The sequence below is a fragment of the Podarcis gaigeae genome (assembly GCF_964106915.1).
Source record: "Podarcis gaigeae genome assembly, chromosome: 3".
NCBI lineage: Eukaryota > Metazoa > Chordata > Lepidosauria > Squamata > Lacertidae > Podarcis > Podarcis gaigeae.
The window spans coordinates 32,137,962-32,161,003 of record NC_139680.1 but is presented as its reverse complement, the minus strand read 5'-3'; the positions used below and the strand labels follow the sequence as shown (position 1 = coordinate 32,161,003).

Sequence of the window (23,042 nt, the reverse complement as noted above, 5' to 3'; positions counted from 1 at the left end):
AGTCTAGTATACAGGCAGGACAGTGTTTTATACTTGAACCTACTTGCGACAACACTTAAGATGACAATCAAAGTCCAAATTGTAGTACAGTGGTACCTTGCTTCTCAAACGCCTTGGTACACAAACAACTTGGAACCCAAACACTGAAAACCCAGAAGTAAGTGTTCCGATTTGTGAACTTTTTTCAGAAGCTGAATGTGCTCCATTTTGAGTGCCATGCTTCCGTTTTGAGTGTTAATGCTTCCGATTTGAGCGCCACACTTCTGCTTTGAGTGTTACACTGAGGTGTCTGTTTTTGCTATTTATTTTGCATTTTTTTGTGGCTCTTTTTTGTTTTTGTGACTGTGTGGAACCCAGTTCAGCTACTGATGGATTGATTGTGTGACTGCACTACATTGTTTCTTGCTTTCATTTTATGGATCAGTGGTCTCGTTAGGTAGTAGAATTCATGTTCAATTGCTGTTTTAGGGTTGTTTTTAAAAGTCTGGAAAGGATTAATCCATTTTGCATTACTTTCTATGGGAAAGCGCGCCTTGGTTTTGAAACACTGGTTTTGGAACAGACTTCTGGAATGGATTAAGTTTGAGAACCAAGGTACCACTATAAAACATACACACGCAATCCCAGTTTTGTGAAGACCTAACCTTCTGATTTCTGTGGTTTTCACCTTACATAAGTCTGCCTCCCTTCTCCAACCTGGTGCTCTGCAGATGTTGTTGGACTAGGGTTGTCATCATCCCAGGCCATCCCTGATGGGATTTGGGAGAGCTGTTTCTCTCGCAGCTCTGTCAATGGACACACACATTTCCTTGCAGTGGCATTGGACTAAACCTTCAGGAAGCAGCTCCATTCCATGGAAGGAAGGGCTTAATTGGGCCATGGTAGCCTCATGCAGACATTCCCTGTGGATTAGAGCTGGGCAGCTTATTGATACGTCATCCAAAACCAGTCCAAAGTCCACATTGTGGTAATGCTTTCATAATATTTAGTGATATATCACGAATCATCATGTGTAAGTGTGTGCTATGTAAAAAAATCAAGATGTGGGATCAACTGTGAAGCCAGTCGTCACTTGTCTCATTATTCCTGCCACCCTCGTTGCTCAGTACTATAAAACAATACAGTGGTACCTTGGTTTTTGAATGTAATCCGTTCCAGAAGACCATTCTCGTTCGGAAATGTTAGAAAACCAAAAAACTCAATAAGGAAGCCTCAATACGGAAAACTCAATATGGAAGTCACATGGCATGTTTGACTCCCGAGGTGCATTTGAAAACCGAAGCATTTACATCTGGGTTTATAGCGTTCGAAAACCGAAATGTTTGTCAGTGGAGACGTTCGAAAACAGAGGTACCATTGTAGTTGTAACAGTATGTTGAATGGTAAGTAAAAATGTCTCAGCTTTAGACCCCTAAGCAGTAGCAGTTGCCAGTTCGCGTCTACATAGTTCAATCCTTATTTCAGACATCATGATATATCAGTATATCGCGATGTCTAGCTGGTGATATATCACAATGGTGAAAACCAGACATCGCTCAGCCCTACTGTGGATGGAAGCTATGCATGGGGAAGAGGCTAGTGGAAGCATGCTGCTGGTCCACTGCATCATTCTGCAAGGCAGTGGTTTCCCATGCGAATATGCATGCATAGCAGAAAGCCTATGCATGAGCAACAGTGCAGACATCTGAGCCAACACTATGCAGGCATCTTGGGGACATGACCAATGAAATTGGAAACAGGCCCAGCAGCACATTCCCATTGAGCCCTTCTTCTGCCCCAATGGGATTTATTTCTAAGGCCATTTGTGAATGGGTGATAGGAACACTACATATGAGCTCATAGAACTGCAATGCAATGTTCAGAATTTTGAAATGGTATCGCTCTTTTTGCAGTGGATCAAGAAAAACAAAACCCTCTTAGAATGGATCGCAACTAGTTTTAAATATCACCCCTACCCACCCTCTGGTACTGCATAGATTGTGTATATCCCCTGGTTTATTGCAATATTTAGCAGTCTCCTGACACCAACTGTCATTCATTTCTGCTAATCTGTACTCAGAACTGGCAGCATAAATGGCCCATGGCCCTTAAGAGAACAATAAATCACAAATAAAAAATACGTGTGGCTTTCTGTGGCTTTCCCTAGGACGTCAAATGAAATAAAAACATAAGCAAGTCATCTGAGACAGCTATATCAAAACACCTGTTTGGCTCAGATACTTATCAGATAAGTTGTGTAAGCCTGTTCTCTGAAGCCTTCATCCAGACAACTTCCTCTTGGCAATATAACTTCCTTATATACATGCCGTGCACACTGATATCGCCACCCAACAGAACCACTGAAGGTCAGTTTTAAACGATTGCGTTTGCAAAATGTCAGTGGCTGGCAATTCCTTTTTAAAAGTGTGAGCATGCCAAAGGGCTTTGAGCCATTTTTTTTTAGCATGCATTTAGAGCAGCGATGGTGGATACTTCTTGGAACTGCTGGGGTGGAAGTCAGGGAACCCAGTGCTAGGTGGAATCGGAGCCCATGGCAGGCAGAGCCATCTAGAATTCTAGTTTTGTCCCCATCCTTCTGCCTACTAAGTCCTAGAAGGGCAACATTGAGACTAAGGAGGACTCAAAAGACAGGAAGTGCCACCTACTAATTCCTGGTTGGAAGTAGGAATGTGGTTGAGGCCAAGATTGGTGAAGCACTGCTCCATTCACCCTAATGCAGCAACCTCTACTGCTTTGGAGACAGTCCTGCGTGAAGGGCTATCCACTCTGCTTTCAAGATACAGAATCCTAAGTAGGGAGAGCAGAGACCCTGGAGTTCATAGAATCATAAAGTCGGAAGGGACCCAAAAGGTCATCCAGTCTAACCCCCATGTAGTGGAGGAATCCTTTGCCCAATGTGGGGCTTGAACCCACAACCCTGAGATTAAGAGTCTCATGCTCTACCGACTGGGGTTAATATTTGGGCAGCAGCTCATGTAGAAGGCCTATAGCTCACCTGGTCATAGCTTTCCCCACTATGGTGAGGTAAACATTCTATTTACATCAAAATTAAGTACTTCTGAAAATTGTATATGTACAGTTAACATACTAACATTTCACAGAAATCTTGTTCTTGTTTGGTATTTGTATTAACCCTTTTGCTGTGGCCCTCATACCCCTCTTAATATGTCAATTTGTCTGCTATTTCATTTGGCTTCCACTGTAATGCCTGGTTTAATTGTAAGAGGAACAAAAGACCACGGCGTGTAAAGTAAGGTTACCAGATTTTTTTTTTCAGTGAATCTGGGGACACTTTTCAATTTCAATGGATTTTGTGTGGGGACTGATGTGTAAATCTGGGGACTGTCCCCGGGAAACGGGGACGTCTGGTAACCTTAGTGTAAAGGTATTTCAAAACTGCCTCCAGGTTTGTTTTTCTTTGTAATATTCTGAAAAACATTGTAATCTAACTGAGATATAAATATTAGCATTAGGAACCTGCTCTGCCACAGATAAATCAACCTTGAAGCAACTCTAGTTTTGTAGCTGGTGGTTATGAAGTGTAACTATTCCCTCCCGGGCTCCATTGCTCCTTTTGTAGAAAGCATGAGATTCCTTCCCCAGTTTTTCATTCTTTCCATGTTTGCATCTGTGCCATCTACTACTTCATTCTCATTTCTTGCGACTCCAGACTTGCTCCATGTTACGTTTCACGCCTATACAGTGGGCAGGGCTGGTGCATATGCCCCCTTTGCACAGAGGGTTTAAGAATGCCTTGTGTGTGGGGGGGGTGTAAATTAGGTAGAGCCTGAAATGTCAGATGTGACTGTAAAAAAGTAGCCTTGATGCCTGGGAAAACAACCCAACAAATGGATGCTTACATATATGCCATGCTAGGATGCTCTTGTAACTTGTTAATTGTAGAGCAGGCGTCAGCAAACTATTTCAGCAGGGGGCCAGTCCACTGTCCCTCAGAGCTTGTGGGGGGCCGGACTATATTTTTTTTGGGGGGGGAGGGATGAACGAATTCCTACGTCCCACAAATAACCCAGAGATGCCTTTTAAATAAAAGGACACATTCTACTCATGTAAAAACATGCTGATTCCCGGACCGTCTGTGGGCCGGATTGAGAAGGCGATTGGGCTGCATCCGGCCCCCGGGCCTTAGGTTGCCTACCCATGTTGTAGAGATAGCACAGAATGCCAAAATCCGGATCCCTGGAATCCTTGAAAGCAGTCATGCTTCTACTCCTCTCAATAATTCTTACAAAAGCAATCTTAAATATACTGGTCTGAAACGACGTTTACTTTGATACCAAATGAGAACAATGTTCTTCGAACTGGACTTTGACATCTTTCTCTGTCTCTGCCTTCAAGGGCTTGTGCATCGTCCTACTTTTGCCACCTTATTTCCGTGTTCTGCTTGATGTATTTCTATTACCGTGGGTACTAAGCGTTCTTTGTATTTGGCAACTACCCTTAGTCTCTCCTTCAGGCCGTCGATATCTATCACATAGAAAGCATTGTCCTTACCAAGAGGCTGAAATGTAAGATAATGTCAGGAGCTGGATGACAAATAATACTCAGTTGTCTTTGTTTGTTGGGTGAGCTTTTTTAAGGGGCGGGGGAATGGGAGGTTGGGGGTCAAGGGAAGGAGAGAAACTTCTTATTCCCCTCCCCCCGAAACTTTGCTGATTTCCCATTCCATCAAATAACCTTTATTATTTGGAAGGTAAGTTAGATTGCTAGGAGAGAGAGAAAAAGTGCTTTTGGGAGTGATTTGTAGCCAGCTAACAGTAGGAAGGGACGCGGGTGGCGCTGTGGGTAAAAGCCTCAGCGCCTAGGGCTTGCCGATCGAAAGGTCGGCGGTTTGAATCCCCGCGGCGGGGTGCGCTCCCGTTGCTCAGTCCCAGCGCCTGCCAACCTAGCAGTTCGAAAGCACCCTCGGGTGCAAGTAGATAAATAGGGACCGCTTACTGGCGGGAAGGTAAACGGCATTTCCGTGTGCAGCTCTGGCTCGCCAGAGCAGCGATGTCACACTGGCCACGTGACCCGGAAGTGTCTTCGGACAGCACTGGCCCCTGGCCTCTTGAGTGAGATGGGCGCACAACCCCAGAGTCTGGCAAGACTGGCCCGTATGGGCAGGGGTACCTTTACCTTTACCTTTAACGGTAGGAAGAGAAAAACTTGCAGGTACACTTCACCCCCTCTTGAACTCTTGGGGTCACATTTCTTGCTGATTTAGAAATGTAGATCCAAGCTCCCACAATGCTCTTCTGCTTATAATATTCTCAGTTTGAAATTACAACCATTAAAAAAGGGAAATTACACAAACACAAACACACAAACCCCTAAGATGGAAGAAATCAAAACTCTTCACCTGACTCTACTGGAAATTATTTACTGCACCTTTTTTTTGAAACAGCAAAAGTGCACAGTTAATGCTGTTATAGAGGGTTTTGTTTCCTTAATCCAGGCCTGCACAACATTCAGCCTGTGGGCAATTGCAGTGCTTTCCCTGAGTGTCTGCTGCTCTCGGGAGTGGGGGGATTTTAATTATCCATTGTTTGCAGCCACCTATTCCTGAGCTCCTTTGTGTGGTCTCTCTTCAAATCCAAAGCTTCCCAGTGCTCACTCGGTGCCCAGTTGTTTTATGCACAAGTTGTGCACAAGGTTTATGCACAAGTTTTATGCCCAGTTGTGTTTTAGCACAAGGAAGGGTCTGAAGGCCATGCCACAAAAGCAACAGCAGGGAAGGAGGAGCCTTTGCACAACCCATCTCCTTGGTTTCCTCCTTGCTGAGGGTGGAAGTAAAAGCGGCCGAGGAGAAGGGCTGTACGGAAGGCTTGAAAGTTTCCTTGGCTGGTTTGCTCACCTGCCTTCCTCTTGCCAGACCAGCTGAGGTACAACTGCACATTATCCTTTGGGCAGAACCTGCAACAACTGGAAGAGTTTCAGGTAGGGGTATGTGAGATGGAGGAGGATGACAAGGGATCTAAATGAAGCAATTCAGTTTTATTTTCCAGTATACCTCCTTAAGCCCAGGGTAGCCAACATAGAACACTCCAGATGTTGACAGACTAGGGCTCCGTTCATTCCAGATCATTGGCCATGCTGGCTGGGATGGATGAAAGTTAGAGAACCGCAACATCTGGACAGTTTCATGTTAGCTATCCCTGCTTGAAAGCTTAAAATGTTTTAAAAATATCTTTTAGGTGGGGTGGGAGTCTTAAGAGCTAAAGGTGACATAACAGGAAAGTCCTGCTCCCCACTTTCAAGCACCTGCACCCCTTTGTTAATTTCAATTGACATAGCAGTGCTACCGAAGGAAATGTGTAGCTTTTTCTACTTGCTGCTCTAAATCTGCAGCCTTCTTCTTCTTCTTCTTCTTCTTCTTCTTCTTCTTCTTATCATCATCATCATCATCATCATCATCTTTCCTTCAGGAGGACATATGATAGTTTGGGACAGGGCTTTTTTCAGCCAGAGCTCAGCTCTGGTGGATACCATTGCCATTCTAAGAGAACAAGGGAGAGGTTTGGAGTTGAACTCTGGCACCTCTTTTTCTAGAAAAACAGCACTAGTTTGGTCATGTGATCAGAAAAGCAGCATTTGTAGCAAGGGTTAAATGCTCCATCCCCTCTCATCCCCACTGTTCCAATTAAAATTAACCACCCCCTACTGCTTTGCTCTGTATATGCTTGTATGTGTAGATAGTAGTCATTCTGATTTTTTCGCAAGGACAAAGTTGCATCAAGCAATTGCTCTCCCATCAGTTTCAGTTCATGTTCCTGTCGTTTCCTTGTTGAAAAAAGGTGGTTTGGGGTTGGTTGTCCAAGAGCTCCAAACCAGCTCTAAATGTGCAACTTGGGTGTGCCGGTCTGTGATTGATTCTCGCCCCCAAATAGTGACAGTCTGGAAGTGCACTAAGAATGGGAGAAGAGCAGACAGAAGTCCCTCACTCTGTAAGAAATGGTTAAATGGATGCTGCTTGCTGAATGACCGTATTTTTCGCTTCATAGGGCGCACCTGACCATAGGGCGCACCTAGTTTTTAGAGGAGGAAAACACACAAAAAAATATTCTGAATCAAATGTTGCACTAAACTATTTAAAGCAGCAAAGCAGGTGGCTCCTGTCCACTTTGCTGCTTTAAATCGAGCCTCAGAGGAGGGTAGGAAGGTGAACCATGGCTTATCTAAGTCCAGTTAATAATGCTGAGCCTGACCTATGGCCATCGAGATTAGCCTGGCCGTCTCAGTGGAAATCTGGGGAGGCTGGGGTGGACTTTCCAGTGGTCAAAGTGTGGTTGTGTCTTCCTGCCCGGCATCTATTCCCTGCCCTCTTTCCCCCCTGCACCCCCGCACCCTGCTTCGAGGGAAGGAAGCGGAGCCATGGATCCTCTGCTCGCAACTGCAGCGGATTCCCTCCACTTTGAAGCAGGAAAGTGGGAGAGGAGCTGCTTACAGAGTGTAAGCTCCTCTCCTCCCACTTTGCTGCTTCAAAGGGAGCCCGGAAGGAGGGAATCCGCTGCATGGATCCCCTTCCTTCCCTCCTCCGTGGTTGCTTTGAAGCAGGAAAGTGGGAGAGGAGCTGCTTACAGAGTGTAAGCTGCTCCCCTCCCATTTTGCTGCTTCAAAGGGAGCCCGGGAGGAGGGAATCTGCTTCAGTGGCAAGCAGTGGAGGATCCATGGTCCCCTTCCTTCTCTCCTCCGTGGTTGCTTTGAAGCAGGAAAGTGGGAGAGGAGCTGCTTACACGGGTTTAAGCTGTTCCCCTCCCACTTTGCTGCTTCAAAGCAAGCCACGGAGGAGGGAGGGACGGACGGAATCCCCTTCCCTCCCTCCTCCCCGGCTCAGGTCAGCAGCAGTGGCTCTTGCTGGCTTTACAATGAGCCGGAAGAGCTGCACAGAGCGTCTCAGCAGCAGCGGTTCTTGCTAGCTCCGCTCCATAGGACGCACAGACATTTCCCCTTACTTTTTAGGGGAGGAAAAGCGTGTCCTATGGTGCGAAAAATACGGTACTATGAAAAGCTGTCTTTTTACCAGCCCTTGTTTACCCAAATCAAGGTCCAGAACCAACTTGGGAATGGAAGTGAAACCTTTCGGACATATTTTTATCATTTGGAACAATTAATGCTAGATGAAGTGATGAAATGGTGACCTTCGGCTAAAGAGCTCTCCTCTCCCTGCCATTATCAAGTTAAAGATCTGATCTCTACATTTTCATGTGCCTACAACTTGACCTTAAAGAGGAACTAGCCTTTCCTTACCCTTCTCAATTTGCAGGCCGCCACCACCTTTTCCACTGGCTGGGGAAACTTTGCAGCCAGACCTCTCAGTGAAAGTGGCATGCTCTGCTCCCACCTCTAGCAGAACAATCTGCTAACTCTCGCTGCTGGAAGAGGAGGTGGTGACAGCAAAGGGAGCAGGTGAAAGAATTGCCAGGAAGGGGGATAGACTTTTGGGCTGTCATCTGACAGTCCTGTTAGGAAGGCACGCTCTGTGTGTCTGCTTATGAGGACCAGAAGGCAAAAATGCTGGTCAGGTCAGTTTTTATTTAGCTTTGCTTATGCGAGCCTCTTGGGACAGGGTGTTGAGCAGGAAGCTTGTCTGTTTTCCAACCGGTGTCTTATGGTAGCATATGCATGTTGAAGCTGAGAGTTTTATACTGAGATGTAGCTCAGTGGTAGAGTCTCTCTGTCTTGCATGCTGAAGACCCCAGATCCAATCCTGGCATCTCCAGGTAGGGCTTGGGTATGCCTGCTGCTTGAAATTCTGGAGAGTTGCTGCCAGTCCCATAGACACTTGTTGTTTAGTCGTGTCCGACTCTTCGTGACCCCATGGACCAGAACATGCCAGGCACCCCTGTCTTCCACTGCCTCCCACAGTTTGGTGAAACTCATGCTGATAGCTTCGAGAACACTATCCAAACATCTCATCCTCTGTCGTCCCCTTCTCCTTGTGCCCTCCATCTTTCCCAACATCAGGGTCTTTTCCAGGGAGTCTTCTTTTCTCATGAAGTGGCCAAAGTATTGGAGCCTCAGCTTCATGCTCTGTCCTTCCAGTGAGCACTCAGGGCTGATTTCCTTCAGAATGGAGAGGTTTGATCTTCTTGCAGTCCATGGGACTCTCAAGAGTCTCCTCCAGCACCGTAATTCAAAAGCATCAATTCTTCGGCGATCAGCCTTCTTTATGGTCCAGCTCTCATTTCCATACAGCAGAGCTCAAAATTAGACAGGTGCATTTTGCACCTAGCTTTTGGCCACTTTTGACCACGGGAAGATGCCTGGGCACCAGGAAGGTGCCTGACATCTCTACCATCTGGAATTGCATGAAGGGGGTTCCTTGGGTCTGGATTGTTTTCATACACTAATACCACATCCTGTAGAATTCTATCCGTTACATTTTACTTGCGCAACCGGAATGAATTTCAGGAACCAAAATGCTTATTTCTTTGCTGTCTGAGCAGGAGCAGTGAACAACGTTACAGTGAATTGTTGTAGCTTGTCTTCACTTGGCCCACCTCATTGTCCTGCTCACAGTTGTGAAGAATATCCCTACATTATGAATGGTCTGTGTCACCATTAAGGAAAAAGAGGTAGTGGCAGGCCAATATATATGTGGGCTGTCTCTGGAGCAAGTGACTTTTCTTCTTTAAGTTCTCAAAGCTCTTAACCTAGCTCAGGGTTGTCATCTGAACTAGCCAGATGCTTAACAATCCCAGTTAGTCTGTCATTTGAAGAACTTTAGAGCTGTCTTGCCCCCAAAGGGCAAGTAGACATTCCGTTTTGGTGTAATCTTGGTTTAAGAAGCCATTTGGCACCTAGCTTATATACAGTACCTCGGTTTAAGTACTTAATTCGTTCCGGAGGTCCGTTCTTAATCTGAAACTGTTCTTAACCTGAAGCACCACTTTAATTAATGGGGCCTCCTGCTGCCACCGCGCCACCAGAGCACGATTTCTGTTCTCATCCTGAAGCAAAGTTCTTAACCCGAGGTAATATTTCTGGGTTAGCGGAGTCTGTAACATGAAGCGTATGTAACCTGAAGTGTATGCAACCTGAAGTGTATGTAACCTAAGGTACCACTGTATCTGAGTTTCTAGCACTGGTAGACAGTAGTAAACTGGATGAACTCAGTGGAAGGCAGCTTTCAATGTTCATGTGGATGGAGGAGAACAGCCATGTGAAATGTTGGCAGCAGACTGGCTCCTCTGGGATTAGCTTCTTTTAATGGACTGAAACAGATGATACTCCTCAAGCAGCCTTGCATTTTGATCGGTTGTCGGGTCACATATTTCACAGCGATATTAGCTGAGCTTTGTTGACAGCAAGGAGTTAACACACAAAGGACTTTGTGCTTGCCCCTTCAAAAGTCGCTGGGTCAGCCTGAATGCTGACTCTGCACGATGAGAATCTCATTTTACCTTCCGAGCCAAAGAAGACCTTGTGCCAGGGAGTGACACTTGATTCATAATACTGCCAGCATTACAAGCAGGGCAAATCCATATTCCAAACCAGGTAATTATGACTTTGGAGACATCTCTAGCTTGCAAGCCTGCTCTTATATTGCATCTTTCTTGAGTTACCAGTGAGTATAGCTTCAGCATCTCTCATTTTGATAATTATCAGTAGTGTTTCTTTGGAGGCTGTTGCTCTTACATAAAACCAGGGATGTTTTCTGTGACCATGGAGGTAAAAGAGATAGTTTGTCCGCTGCGAAGGCAGAGGAGCATATTTTAAAGAGGCAGGGAGTGACCTTTCTACCTTTTTTTTTAAAAAAAAAACCTACCCCAGTGAGCTTCTTAACGATTCCTAGTAGCAGTTAGGATCTAGAAGAAATATCAGTGGAAAGAATGTGGAAGAGAATGAATAAAGTGTCTGGCAAGCAACCTGAAAGGTAGACTGTACCAATAGGAATCTTATACAGTAGGCGTGCTTTCTGTTTATATGAGGACACCAGTGGTTATGTGGCATTTTACAGAGTACAAGAGGAGCTCACAAATAAATTTTAGGTCAGGAACAGGTGGGAGAAACAAACCAGGAGCTCTGCTTACTGTGGTGGCCAAGCATTGAATCCTGGGTATATTTTTTAAAAAAAGCCATGGTTTGTTGGCTTGCATATCCTAGCTTGTTGGTGAACAACTGGCCAATATTCTGGTTCAGACATGTTTTCCCAGTGACAGCAATGGGGATTTTTACAAAACATTTTGAATGGGAAATCATCCTTTTTTGTAAAAAAAATAAAAATAAAAATCCTGCGCAAATTAGTGTTTTCAGTCTTCATCAGAAAATTTCCAATTCCCTGCAGAGGGATTGGATTTAGCATGTTCAGTTTCCTTTTGTTTAGTAAACAAAACTGTAAACTTGCCAAGCTTGCCTACTGCTGCATTTTCAGCTAGTGCATCCGTTCATTGTTGCTAATGAATTTAAAGAAATATAAAATTCCCACAGGGATTTCCCCCTCTCTGCTTCACTGGCTAGATGCCCTGTTTATTGTGACGTGCAAATGTGGCTGTGTGGTTGTTTCAGTTGTGCATGCTCAGAGTTCCATTAGGGCATTAGCTGGTTTTTGGACAGGTGCTCTGGGAAGCAGTCCCAGGCACAGGGCAGCGAGGGAGAAGTGATGGAACTGTTGGAGGATGCAGGAAACCTTTGAGCAGCTACAAGTGGTGGAACTAGATGAGCAAAGGTCATTGGCAGGATTGTATCAGGAGATGGGGGTGGCGGGGGCAAGGCTGTGGAGGAGGTTGAAGGACCTTGCGCTGAATGTGGAAACAGACAGAGAGAAGTAGAGAGATAAAATTTGCCAAATCATTTTTATTGCTTTTTCCAGATCGTACCTAATCAGCCACAAATTAAAACAAATTTAATACAGTTTCCCCCAAAAATTGGTTTCCCGCCCTCTATTCTTGATGTGTCCAGTTTCCTCCTGTTGCTGCTTTATTTTCTAATACACGTTCCATTAAACTACTTTATCCCTAACCATCGGCTATCCGCTTGCCTATTCCTGCATGTGCAATATTTCAACATTTGCAATTTCTACAAGAGAGGTTACTCCACAAAGTGTCAAATCCACAATAGATCAGTAATGATCATTTCTAAAACCAATTCCTTTCCTGGGTGGAGATTTCAATGAGTGGTGTTGCATGATCAGAGTGGTGACAGAGGCACGTTATTACAGTGGCACAGTGCTTGACAGATGTGAGGGGACCCAGGTGATACAGCGGAAGACCAAAGAGGAGGAGACTGTAGTCTAGATGAGAGATTACCATGGCGTAGACTTGAGTTCCTGCGGTGGGAAGGGCCGCGTTTTTTTGCAAAGCAACACAATGTAGCTGTGGACTCTGTATGAGGAACAAAGGAGGGATAGAAAAACCAAGGTTACACGCCTGTTCAACACGGTAGATGGCAACATTGTTGACGAACAAAGAAAGTGTGCAGGGTGAAGCAGGAACAAAGAAAGGCTTGGGAGGAAAGATGAGAAGTACAGTCTTGAGAAGATTGAGACTGAGACAACAATGAAGCGTCCAAGCAGAAATATTGGAGAGACAGCTGGAGACGTGAGGTTGGGGCAAGGGAAATGCTTCAGGGGGAGCTGTGCTGAAGACCTGGTGTATCAAAATCTCCAGCGCACTGCCTTGAAACTAGGAGAAAAGAATCCTAACAAGACAGCAAGCATAGATTAAAGCCATTCATGCCTGGATGTGGGTCTGTTCTGGACTGGCGTCTGAGCCACAAACACGAGTTTGAACTAGCCGGAATTTATCCTTTGATCATGTGGCTTCTGACATCTTTTCAAAACTCTTCTGCAAGTCTAGCCTGCCATTTCTGTACTGTGACTAATTGTACTGTGCTGAATTTCCCAGTGTAATAGTTATACTTTTGAACTCTGGCAGAGGAGATGTTGTTTGGCTTGGAGGATTGTGAAAGTCATCTTAATGGGGAGAGATGTGGTGAGTTTTTTTGGTTGGGTTCATCTGGACTGCATTCTGCAGATTACCTCTTAATTCTCAGGGAAGCGCTTTGGCTAGCAGGCTCTAACTTTGTCAGAATCACTTACGGCTTTCATTCTCCATGTGAGGCAGACCTCCTGCAAAGGCACGAAGGATTTCCAGGGGAAGACAAGCTCCTTTTATAATACCTTCCAACCAATATGAAGGAAGAGATTGCATCCCGTGCCTTTTTTTTCTCTTTGCCAATAAGCAACGGAGCCTTATGTACTGGAAGTTACTTTTACATCCTTGCAAGACTTTTGTCACCTCTAAGCAGGCACTTCCTGTCCCAGTTCTTATTACTATATATTTTTTAAGAAAATGATGTCCAAGCAGCACATGAGAGTGGCATACCCGTGTCTTTAAATGCAAGGTGGCCTTTAAACAAAAATTCTAGCCAGGAAATCAAAGCAACACTTTCTTTGCAGCAAAGGAAGAATTGGGAGTAGACTTTGAGTGCACTAAAAATTCTTCCTCCTTTTAAATAATAATAATAATAATACTCTGCCCATCTGGGTAGATTTCCCCAGCCACTCTGGGCGGCTTCCAACAAAATATTAAAATACAATAATTCATCAAATATTAAAAGCATCCCTAAACTGGACTGCCTTCAGATGTCTTCTACAAGTCAGATAGTTATCTGACGTGAGAGCGTTCCACAGGGCAGGCGCCACTAACGAGAAGGCCCTCTGCCTGGTTCCCTGTAACTTTTCTTCTCACAGTGAGGGAACTGCCCGAAGGCCCTCTGCCCTGGACCTCAGTGTCCGGGCAGAATGATGGGGGTAGAGACGCTCCTTCAGGTATACTGGGCCAAGGCTGTTTAGGGCCTTTTAGGTGTGGTTTGAACTTTCCCATGGCTGATACGACATCAAGTTCTGCAAAAGTGGATGTGGTTTATGTGAAACAACATGGCGGACCACCCTGTGGTTCAGAGGGACTCCACCACAAATCTTGAAGGGCCAAAGGAGTGTGGAGGTAGGAGGTGCTGGAGCCTTTCCCCAAGTCCCACCCCCCCGCCTACCCATGCACACATAATTGGGCTCATCCACAGAATGTCAAAAGACAATTGCTTCCCACTGAAGCCTCCTTAAGAAGGGTAGGCCTTCACGTAATACAATCCTTGTTGCAAATATCACACACTATAGCTGGAAAAAGAAAGATAATAAAAAGAACCATCACTGTTGCGATGTTCCTGTTTTTCTCTGCAATTTCTGTCATGACAGTCAGCTTTTGTTTCCTCAAAGTTGGAGGAGACAGCAAAATATCATTTTTCTTCCCGTTACAAAAGAGAATGAGAGTTGTATTCCCAGAAATCCCTGCAGTTTCTTGGAAAGGGAAAAGAAAAGAGAAAAAGGAGGGACTGCTGCCCCTTGAGCCGGTGGATTATTTTTTTAATGGTTTATTTGTTAATTCAGATCCCAAACGTAATGTCTACATATTTGGGGATATACGTAACACATACACAGTCACAGTCTCTTGCTCTGCATTCAGAACTGCAGCAGATGTCAGGAGTTGGCACAAGTTGAGAGAGAGAGGGGGGAAACATACACAAAACACTTTTGTAACAGCATAGCTAAGGCCTCCGGAGTATATGATGGTGGTAGCAGGTTCACATTTTTAAAACATGAGCCAGCCCCACCCAGGTATAATGCAGGAAGGTGGGATAGTCAACTGAGATTGGAAAACAGGGTCAATGGGGCAAGCAGGAGACCAAAGCCTCCCAGACAGTTCATATTTTTATACTTCCCCCCCCCCCCCACCCAGGCTCTTTTTCTGAAAGTACGTTTTATTTATTTTTATAAAACTGAATTCAGTTCAAACGATGGTTTTGCTTATATTTAGATGTGAAAGCCTAGGCATATTTGGAGAGGAACACAGATTCTATGTACCAGCCTCAAAAAATGATCTTTTTAAATATTTATAACATTGTGTTTATTTTGGGGAGGGGTAAAACTCTAAAAGAAAAACATTTGGGGGGCACACTAAGGAAAAACCTCCAACAAAGTAGTTTCTCTTTTGGGATGAGTGAAATGCTTTGAAAGACAATATTTTATTCATTCAGGGTGTGTAGTATGAAGAATTTCATATGCCAAGTTTTTAAAAAATGTATATAATGGTTTATTTGATGCATTACACTGTATACATTTCCTCCATATTCTCCCCACCCCACCCACTGAATGGCTTTAGAGACCTTGCATCTCTTAATACATATACAAATAAATTTACACAAGCACAAAACCATTCTGGCTTATTCCATAATGGTATTATGTAACCAAATCAATCATTGTCAATTCAGCCAAGTGAGAACACCACATGGAGATTCAGGTGGCAAGTGGATGACTCACCTGTAAATGTTCTCCTCCCCAAGTTTCTAATTACAAGGGGAAAGAGGACTTTCCTATCTCAGTTTGTTTTGCAAATAATATATATTTTTGTATGCAGCCTTTACCATGTCATGCTATACTTGTTTACACTAGTAAACTCAGTTTATACAGTGGTACCTTGGGTTACATACGCCTCAGGTTACATATGCTTCAGGTTACAAACTCCGCTAACCCAGAAATAGTACCTCGGATTAAGAACTTTGCTTCAGGATAAGTACAGAAATTTTGCTCCGGCGGTGTGGCAGCAGCAGGAGGCCCCATTAGCTAAAGTGGTGCTTCAGGTTAAGAACAATTTCAGGTTAAGAACAGACCTCAGGAACGAATTAAGTACTTAACCCGAGGTACCACTGTATTGCACAAGCATGGACACACACTGCTGTTAGAAAACAACTTCCTCCCCCATGATCCAGCGATCTGGTGAGACAGTGGACACCTCACAGCTCATGTGTGTTTGGGTCTTGTGTTGTGCTGGGGTGCTTGTCTCAATGGCAAAGGAAATGTGATGCTCTGCATTTTGACTGCTTAGTTTTGGAATAATGCCCCTTCTGCTTCCCTGCCCCCGGAAGCACCTTGGGGGATCCCATTCCAATTGTTAACTTTTGTGGGTGTGGGCCATTTTGTGACATACCTACAGAGAGATGAGCAAAGAACTTATGTTTCACACAATCTTCTAATTTGCACGTTCCATGCCTCTAATTGTTTTGAGTTATTCTTCCAGTCCATTATATTGAGGGAGGAAAATTAAAGATTCATTTTCCATTATTCTAGAAGTCTGTGTACTTTAGCTCAATTGCGTAGCAGATCTAGCGCTGAGGGCATCTGTCAGTTCCCTCACTGCGAGAAGTGAGGTTAGGGGCCTTCTCAGTAGTGGAGCCAGCCCTGTGAAACGCCCTCCCATCAGATGTCAAAGAAATAAACAACTATCTCACTTATAGAAGACATCTGAAGGCAGCCCTGTTTACGGATGTTTTTAATGTTTGATGTTTTATCATGTTTTTAATATTTTGCTAGAAGCTGCCCAGAGTGGCTGGGGAAACCCAGCCAGATGGGTGGGGCATAAATAAATCATCATCATCATCATCATTACCTGAGTTTTATTTCATGAAAAAAAAGGTGATATTCCTGCTCCTGAGTGTGTGTGTGTGTGTGTGTGTGTGTGTGTGTGTGTGTGTATGTGTGTATGTATGGGGCGAGGGGAACCTACTAATGCAAATCTGGGGGGGGAAACCATCCTTAGTATAGCCATATTGCTGATAGTGTGAATTATGGTGGATTATGTCAATCTTGTTAAAGTAGCCAGTTGCATACTCCTATTCCTGGGTTGAGCAGAGCAGAGCTCAGAAAGGGCATTGTAGTTCTGTGGCATTATCCAGCATTGGGTGTTGGCTGTTGTTGTTTAGAGAAATACAGTGAGAAGGGATGGATACTTGCTTTCCCACCCAAGAGGGGGGGGGACAGGAGACGCTTGGGGGTGGGTATATGGAAATGTTCATGTGAAAGGTTGAAGCAGCTGAACAACATTGCTGAGGTTATTGTGATGTGTGAATAAACAACTGCAACAAATGCCCTTGGAGTACGCTGTTTCCTTTTAACAATTTAATATTGATTTTATCTCAGCATGGGCCTGTGAAACCTTTTGTTGCTGCGAATCTTACCATTTCTTCTGATACACACACCCTGTTTGAAATGCCCTGCCTGGTCTTGTCTGAATGTAGCATTGCTGGCTACTGAGAGATCTCAGTAACATAACTCCATGAAATGTGAGTTCTTTTCATAGTTCAGGGTTGGCGGGGGGTAGCAGCAGGACTCCCTTGTGTGTCAGTAACTGGGAATTGGTGGTCGTGACGTGGGGTTGCCATATGTCCTCTTTTTCCAGGACATGCCCTCTTTTTCATGGGTTTGTAAAACAAGAGTCGTCATAGCGATCCATAGTTAAAAGCAGAAAGTCTGCAAACGTATCCCCTTTTTTCCCTCTTCCAAATATGGCAACTCTAGCAGTATGAACAGCTCAAAAGTTGCAAACTTGCACAATATATGGGACGGACCTGGGAGATACAGTGTGACTACTTTAGGGAAAGAATGTAGTTCTGGAACGCTTTACAAAGAGGAGTATTTTCTTATTAACCTCTGTGTTGATTGTGCTTTATTATTCTGTGCCTGCATCCCGTTTAGTGGTAGATAATATGTGTGCATGTGTGTAGCTTCCATCTATTCCAGTAGAATAATAGAATTGTGGAGTTTTGACAGAACCCAAGGAATGCAGAAAACTCAGCTAAAGCATCCATAGCAAATGCCATCCAACCTCTGCTAAAAAACCTCCAACGAAGGTATTATGTACTCTGCTTAGCAATGCTTCATCCAGGCAGAAGTCTTCCCAGTTGCCAGGGATCCTTTGAACTGAGGATGCCAAAGATTGAGTCTCTGAATGCAGTAAAATGGTTCTTGACTGCGCTTTGGTCTCTGCCGGTTAGGAAGATGTCAACACAGCACCACAAGTGTTGGTGCTGACCTGGTAACTGGAGACCTGATCTCTCCCCCCCCCCTTAAACACATCCACCCACCTCTGGACATTGGTGCAGCAGCAGGCAGCAAAGAGTACCCTCATTTTCAGATGCTGCAGAGCTGCATGGTTTTGATAGTGCGACCCTCCTCTATGCATACTGTCGAAAGGTGAAGTCCCAGGAAGAATTTACTTGACAAGCTTGGTTCTGCTGTGCTTATTTGGAAGGTGGCATTAAGTCAATATAAGACACTGTTTATTCTGCTGTGTTTAAACTTGGTCTGAAATATCAGGGCTGTGGGTAAGCTTTATTTGGCAACTCTCATCTTTTGGTTAAATGAGCTGCTGCTATGGTTTCGCTGTACATAGACTTGTTTTGTTTTGTGCATACAGACAGACAGACACACACACACACACACACACACACACACACACAGAGGCCAAAAAGTGACTCAGGATTATTTATAAAGAAGGAGAGGAGGAAGGCAGGTGAAGAGTCCCTTTTTAATTATAAGTGTTTCCTGTGCAGCTATGAGCTATAAAACAAGTTCCTGCTGCATCTGTTTCAGGCTTTGACTTGTGAATATTGTTTTTCAGTATCCAAGTAAAGTAGAGATGGCTTCCATTTTGTCTCTTTTCTTGTACGCTGCCTTCAAGATGGCAGGAGATGTTTTTAAATACGTCTTTAGGGATGTAAACTTTATGGTGTGCTCTGTTCAGCGTCAGTGTCTTCTCCCATTATTTGTGGTCTTCCTGCAGCTCTTAACTACTGAATGCAAAAGAAGTCTTACAAAGTTACGCCATGCTTTATGCATTTGAAACTCCATAAGGAAATGTGTATCTAACGTAACATTTTGCGGAATTTCCCTAAATCTCCTTTAAGCCTCCCTTGCGATAAGTAGACGAGTACCATTTATAAATGCACATTTAAAGTAGTATAGGCTCTTTATTTGTGTTCTGGCCTTGGGAAATGCAGAAAGTCATGTTAATACCGTGATGTGAGTTCAACATCAGTCTTTCCACCTGTGATTCAGAGGTATACTGACAGTGGAGCAGCCTTCAGTGCAAAAGATGGGCTGTAATTCCCCAAATATTCCTGCAAAAATCTTCCAAGTGTTCAGAGGAATACTTGGGGAGCCTGTGGCCTTTTGGTTGTTGCTGGACTCCAACTCCCATCAGCCACAGCCAGTGCGGTTAATGCTTAGGGATGATGGGTGTTGCAGTCTAGCACCATCTAGGGAGCCATGGATTCCCACACCCACGAAGGTATCTCATGCTAGTTTAAACTGTATCCTGATAGCAGCATTTCCATAGAAAAGAGCAAAATAACTGTTTTCTCCGCATCTTCCATATAGGTTGCACAATGACGTCTCTGGATGAAACAATCAATAGCTATCTGGACGTTTGGCTTGGACCCAGAGGTAGGTGGTTTATTTGGGAGAGGGTGGGCTACCTAGTTTCTGATTACTTGCCAAAGGTTTTTATGTTGCTGAATACAGTGACATTTAAAAAAACTCTTAACTAAGATGTTGTGTAGTAGTCACTGGAATGAGGACTGAAATCCCTGCATGGTTGGTTTTTTTGTTTTGCTTTGCTTTGTTTTGGCCTGCAATGGATACAAGTGCTTTATTAGATGTATACTTTTATCGTTGTTGGAATTCAATACAAGGGGTGTTCTGATTTATGCCACTTTAGGTAGCTAGATCTTTTGGAGAGGTGGCCTATAGTTACATTAATAAATAAACTCCCCAGCAGCAGCGTCAGTGAGCGAATAGCATATTTCTACGCTGAATTCTTCTGTGTACAAAATAGCTCCTTTTAAGACTCTGCCTCTGTGGTTCTGTTCCCATGGAAAGCACAGTCACGAACAAAATGAAATAGTTGCCCTTTTTATGTGTTTGCTTAGACATATTGCATTTGAGGCACCCTCGCTGATCTCACCCTCTGCATCAGCTGAGTTGGCACAAAAATTGAGCCCGCATGTTCCAATGACCCTGCGGGGTGAGAATTCTGTAGTGACATTCGGTCCTGACGTCAGAGTGGAAAACACATGAATGAGGCAGCCCGTTTATGTTAGCACATGTTCAAAAACTCCTGTCAGTTAATAGACTCATAAACATTACAGCTATCGGAAAATACGAAATTGCTCTTGCATTTGGCGTATGTTAAACAATTGTGGAAGCAATCTATCCAAACTGAACCGCTGAAATGCCATTGATATCTGTGGGAAAGATAAAAGCTCATATTGTAGCTTAAATGACAGAACACACAATGCTGTAGGGAGAAAGACCCAGGTTCGGTGTTCGAATTTAGCCAGGCGCCCGGCATGTTTTGCGCCTGACTTTTGACCGCTTGTGACCAAGCGAAGATGCCCTGAGCACCAGGAAGGCAACTGAGATCTCCACCATCTGGAGGTGCATGCTTGGCGATCATTGGATCTTGGCTGTAGAATTCTATCCGTTACATTTTACCTGCGCAACGGAATGAATTTCAGGAACCAAAATGCTTTATCTGTGCAGCAGGAGCAGTGAACAACATCATAGTTGATAGTTGCAGATTGTCTTCACTTAGCCCACCCCACTGCCCTTCTCACAGTTGTGGAGAATATCCCTACATTATGAATGTTCTGTGTCCCCATTAAGAAAAAGAGGTTGGAATAGGTCAATATATATGTAGGCTGTCCCTGAATCAAGTGGCTTTTCTTCTTTAAGTTCTCAAAGCTCTAAGCCTAGGTCAAGGTTGTCATCTGAGCTAGCCAGATGTTTAACTGAGAATCAATCCCAGTCATCTTCATCCTTTGAAAAATAAGACTTTAGAGCAGGGTTTCCCAAACCTGTGTCTCCACCTGTTTTTGGACTACATTTCCCATCATCCCTAGCTAGAAGGACCAGTGGTCAAGGATGATGGGAATTGTAGTCCAAAAACACCAGATGGAGACCCACATTTGGGAAACCCTGCTTTAGAGCTGCCATCTTGCTCAAAAATGGCATCTAGACATTCTGTTTTGATGCCTGTAATCTTGGTTTAAGGAGCCGTTTGGCACCTAGCTTATATATCTGAGTTTCTAACACTGCCCACATTTAATTCCTGGTGTTTCTACTTATAAGATCTGAGGAGACTTCTGCTTATGACCTGTGCATGTTGCTGTCCATTAGAACAGATAGCATTATCCTAGCTGGACCAAAGTTCTGATGGTGTAAGACTGGGCTCTCCAGATGTGACTAGGCTTCCGCTCTCATCCGCTCTGCCCATTGGCCATGCTGGCTGGGGCTGATAGGAGTGCTATAACATCTGGAGGGCACCAGGTTCCCCATCCCTGGTATAAAGCAGCATCATATCATCAATTTGCTTAACTCTACTATGACACACCCATGGGAATGAAAGATGCTCCAATTTTCTTGGATCATCCCCAGGTTTCCAAAACATGAAAGTGCAACTCCTCGGAATATATTTTTCAGATTCAACAGCAAAGCTTAATTGTGTGAACATGGGATCTCGGATCTCTTTATAATATTTAAGCACTATTTAAAATATTTACATTCTCCTTATTTTGCCACAAAGCCTGGTAGTTCAGATGGGTGGGAATAAATAAAACTGAGAAACTGCCAACTTGAAAGGTGAGGCGAGCATCTTGGCTCTCACAAAATCCATCTAATTTCAGATAATGGGAGTAATGGAGATGTCAGGAAGGAGAGAATTAAAAGTAACTTGGAATATAAAAGCACCAGGTATCAATATTTGAGAGAGAAGTAGGAAAGGCTAGTGTGTCAGGTGCTCCTTCAGGGAGCAGCACTTTTGTAAAGGGAGCATAATTAGTTGTTTAGCAACAGAGCAATTAAATAAAACCTCGCCACGGGTGTGGGGTTTGTGTGCAATTCAGAGCTACGGGCTTTTCTCACTGTATCTCCCAGCTATTATTCCTTTGGCTTCTCTTAGAAAAGCCTTGCTAAAGGGGGAACCAAATCTCCACACACACCAGAAACCACTAACACAGATTGTCCTCCCAACTCCCTTTGGTCTGAAATGTTGGTATTGAATCTGGTCAGACGCTCTGGAGCAACTGCTTCCACATTCATAAATGTGCACCCTTCCCTTTCCTAACAACGAATATTCCGCCAGTCTTGAGTCTCAGAAGTCTTTGAAATTGTGTTAATCCAGATAACAGTGTTGCCTTTGTGTTCCATTTCAGATCCCAGAGTAAAAGGATGGTTTCTCCTGACCAATTACACACCTACCTTCATCTTCACCGTCTTATACTTATTAATCGTATGGTTAGGACCAAAGTACATGCGGAACAGGCAGCCGTTCACCTTCAGGGGTATTCTAGTGGTCTATAACCTTGGGCTTACGCTTCTGTCCCTCTATATGTTTTATGAGGTAAGAAATGAAGAGGCTCTGCATTTTTCTCGCATTGCTTGTTCCATGCTTTCATACAAAATATCAGGTTCAGGAGGCCTCTCCGAATAATACAGTTTTAGAAGACTTCTAAAAGCAACTGGGAATGGCTCCCACCAAATGTCTGTTTTTGCAAGGAGTTCCACAGGGCAGAGCCTGCCATACAAAAGGCTCAGTCCCTGGTAAGGTGGCAGAAAGGATGTGAAGGGAGAGAGTCTGTGTGCTGACCACCTCCATCACAAGGATGCTTCAGAAGGGAGTTGCTGCCAGGAACATTATGTGCAGATGTATTCTGATGCATTGAACAGAATGAAAGTTTATGAGTCATGGTGGAGGGGAGAGCATATGTGTACAAATCCAACAGAGCTTTGTTTGTTTTGTTGCCATTCTATACAATTTATGCTGTATTTGTGATGTTCCATTGTGTTATTTTTATCTTTTGTTTGTAAGCTGCTTTGGGATTTATTTGAATAAAAAGCAGCATAGAAATAGAATCAATCAATCAATATCAAATCAATCAATCAATCAATCAATCAATCAATCAAAAAGGCCAGTCAAACCTCAGGGGTGTGTGGGACTACCAGCAAATGCCCCATCAGTGATCAAGGTGGATATATTTGTCTGGAAGCTTGGGCTTCACAATCCTTGTAATATATATCCTTCTCTCTCGCCCCCCCCCCACTTTGGTAAACTTTGACCAATTGTGACTCCTAAAAAGTTAACCATTATAGTTGCACAGTTCATACATTTACAGGCCACCAACGCCTTTCTGGTGGCAGAGGAACATAGCCT

The 23,042-nt window shown here is 44.1% G+C and overlaps 1 protein-coding gene across 4 annotated transcripts in view; it reads left to right on the top strand.

The window, feature by feature from the left end:
• ELOVL5 (ELOVL fatty acid elongase 5) overlaps window positions 1–23,042 on the top strand; it is a 65,485-nt gene that overhangs the window by 20,333 nt on the left and 22,110 nt on the right. For all 4 annotated transcript variants that reach the window (XM_083730794.1, XM_083730792.1, XM_083730791.1 and 1 more), the window contains exons 2-3: window positions 19,211–19,276; window positions 22,045–22,232. In XM_083730794.1, the coding sequence (XP_083586920.1) occupies window positions 19,219–19,276; window positions 22,045–22,232 (246 nt within the window). In that variant the 5' untranslated portion in view covers window positions 19,211–19,218. The remainder of the gene's footprint in view (window positions 1–19,210; window positions 19,277–22,044; window positions 22,233–23,042) is intronic.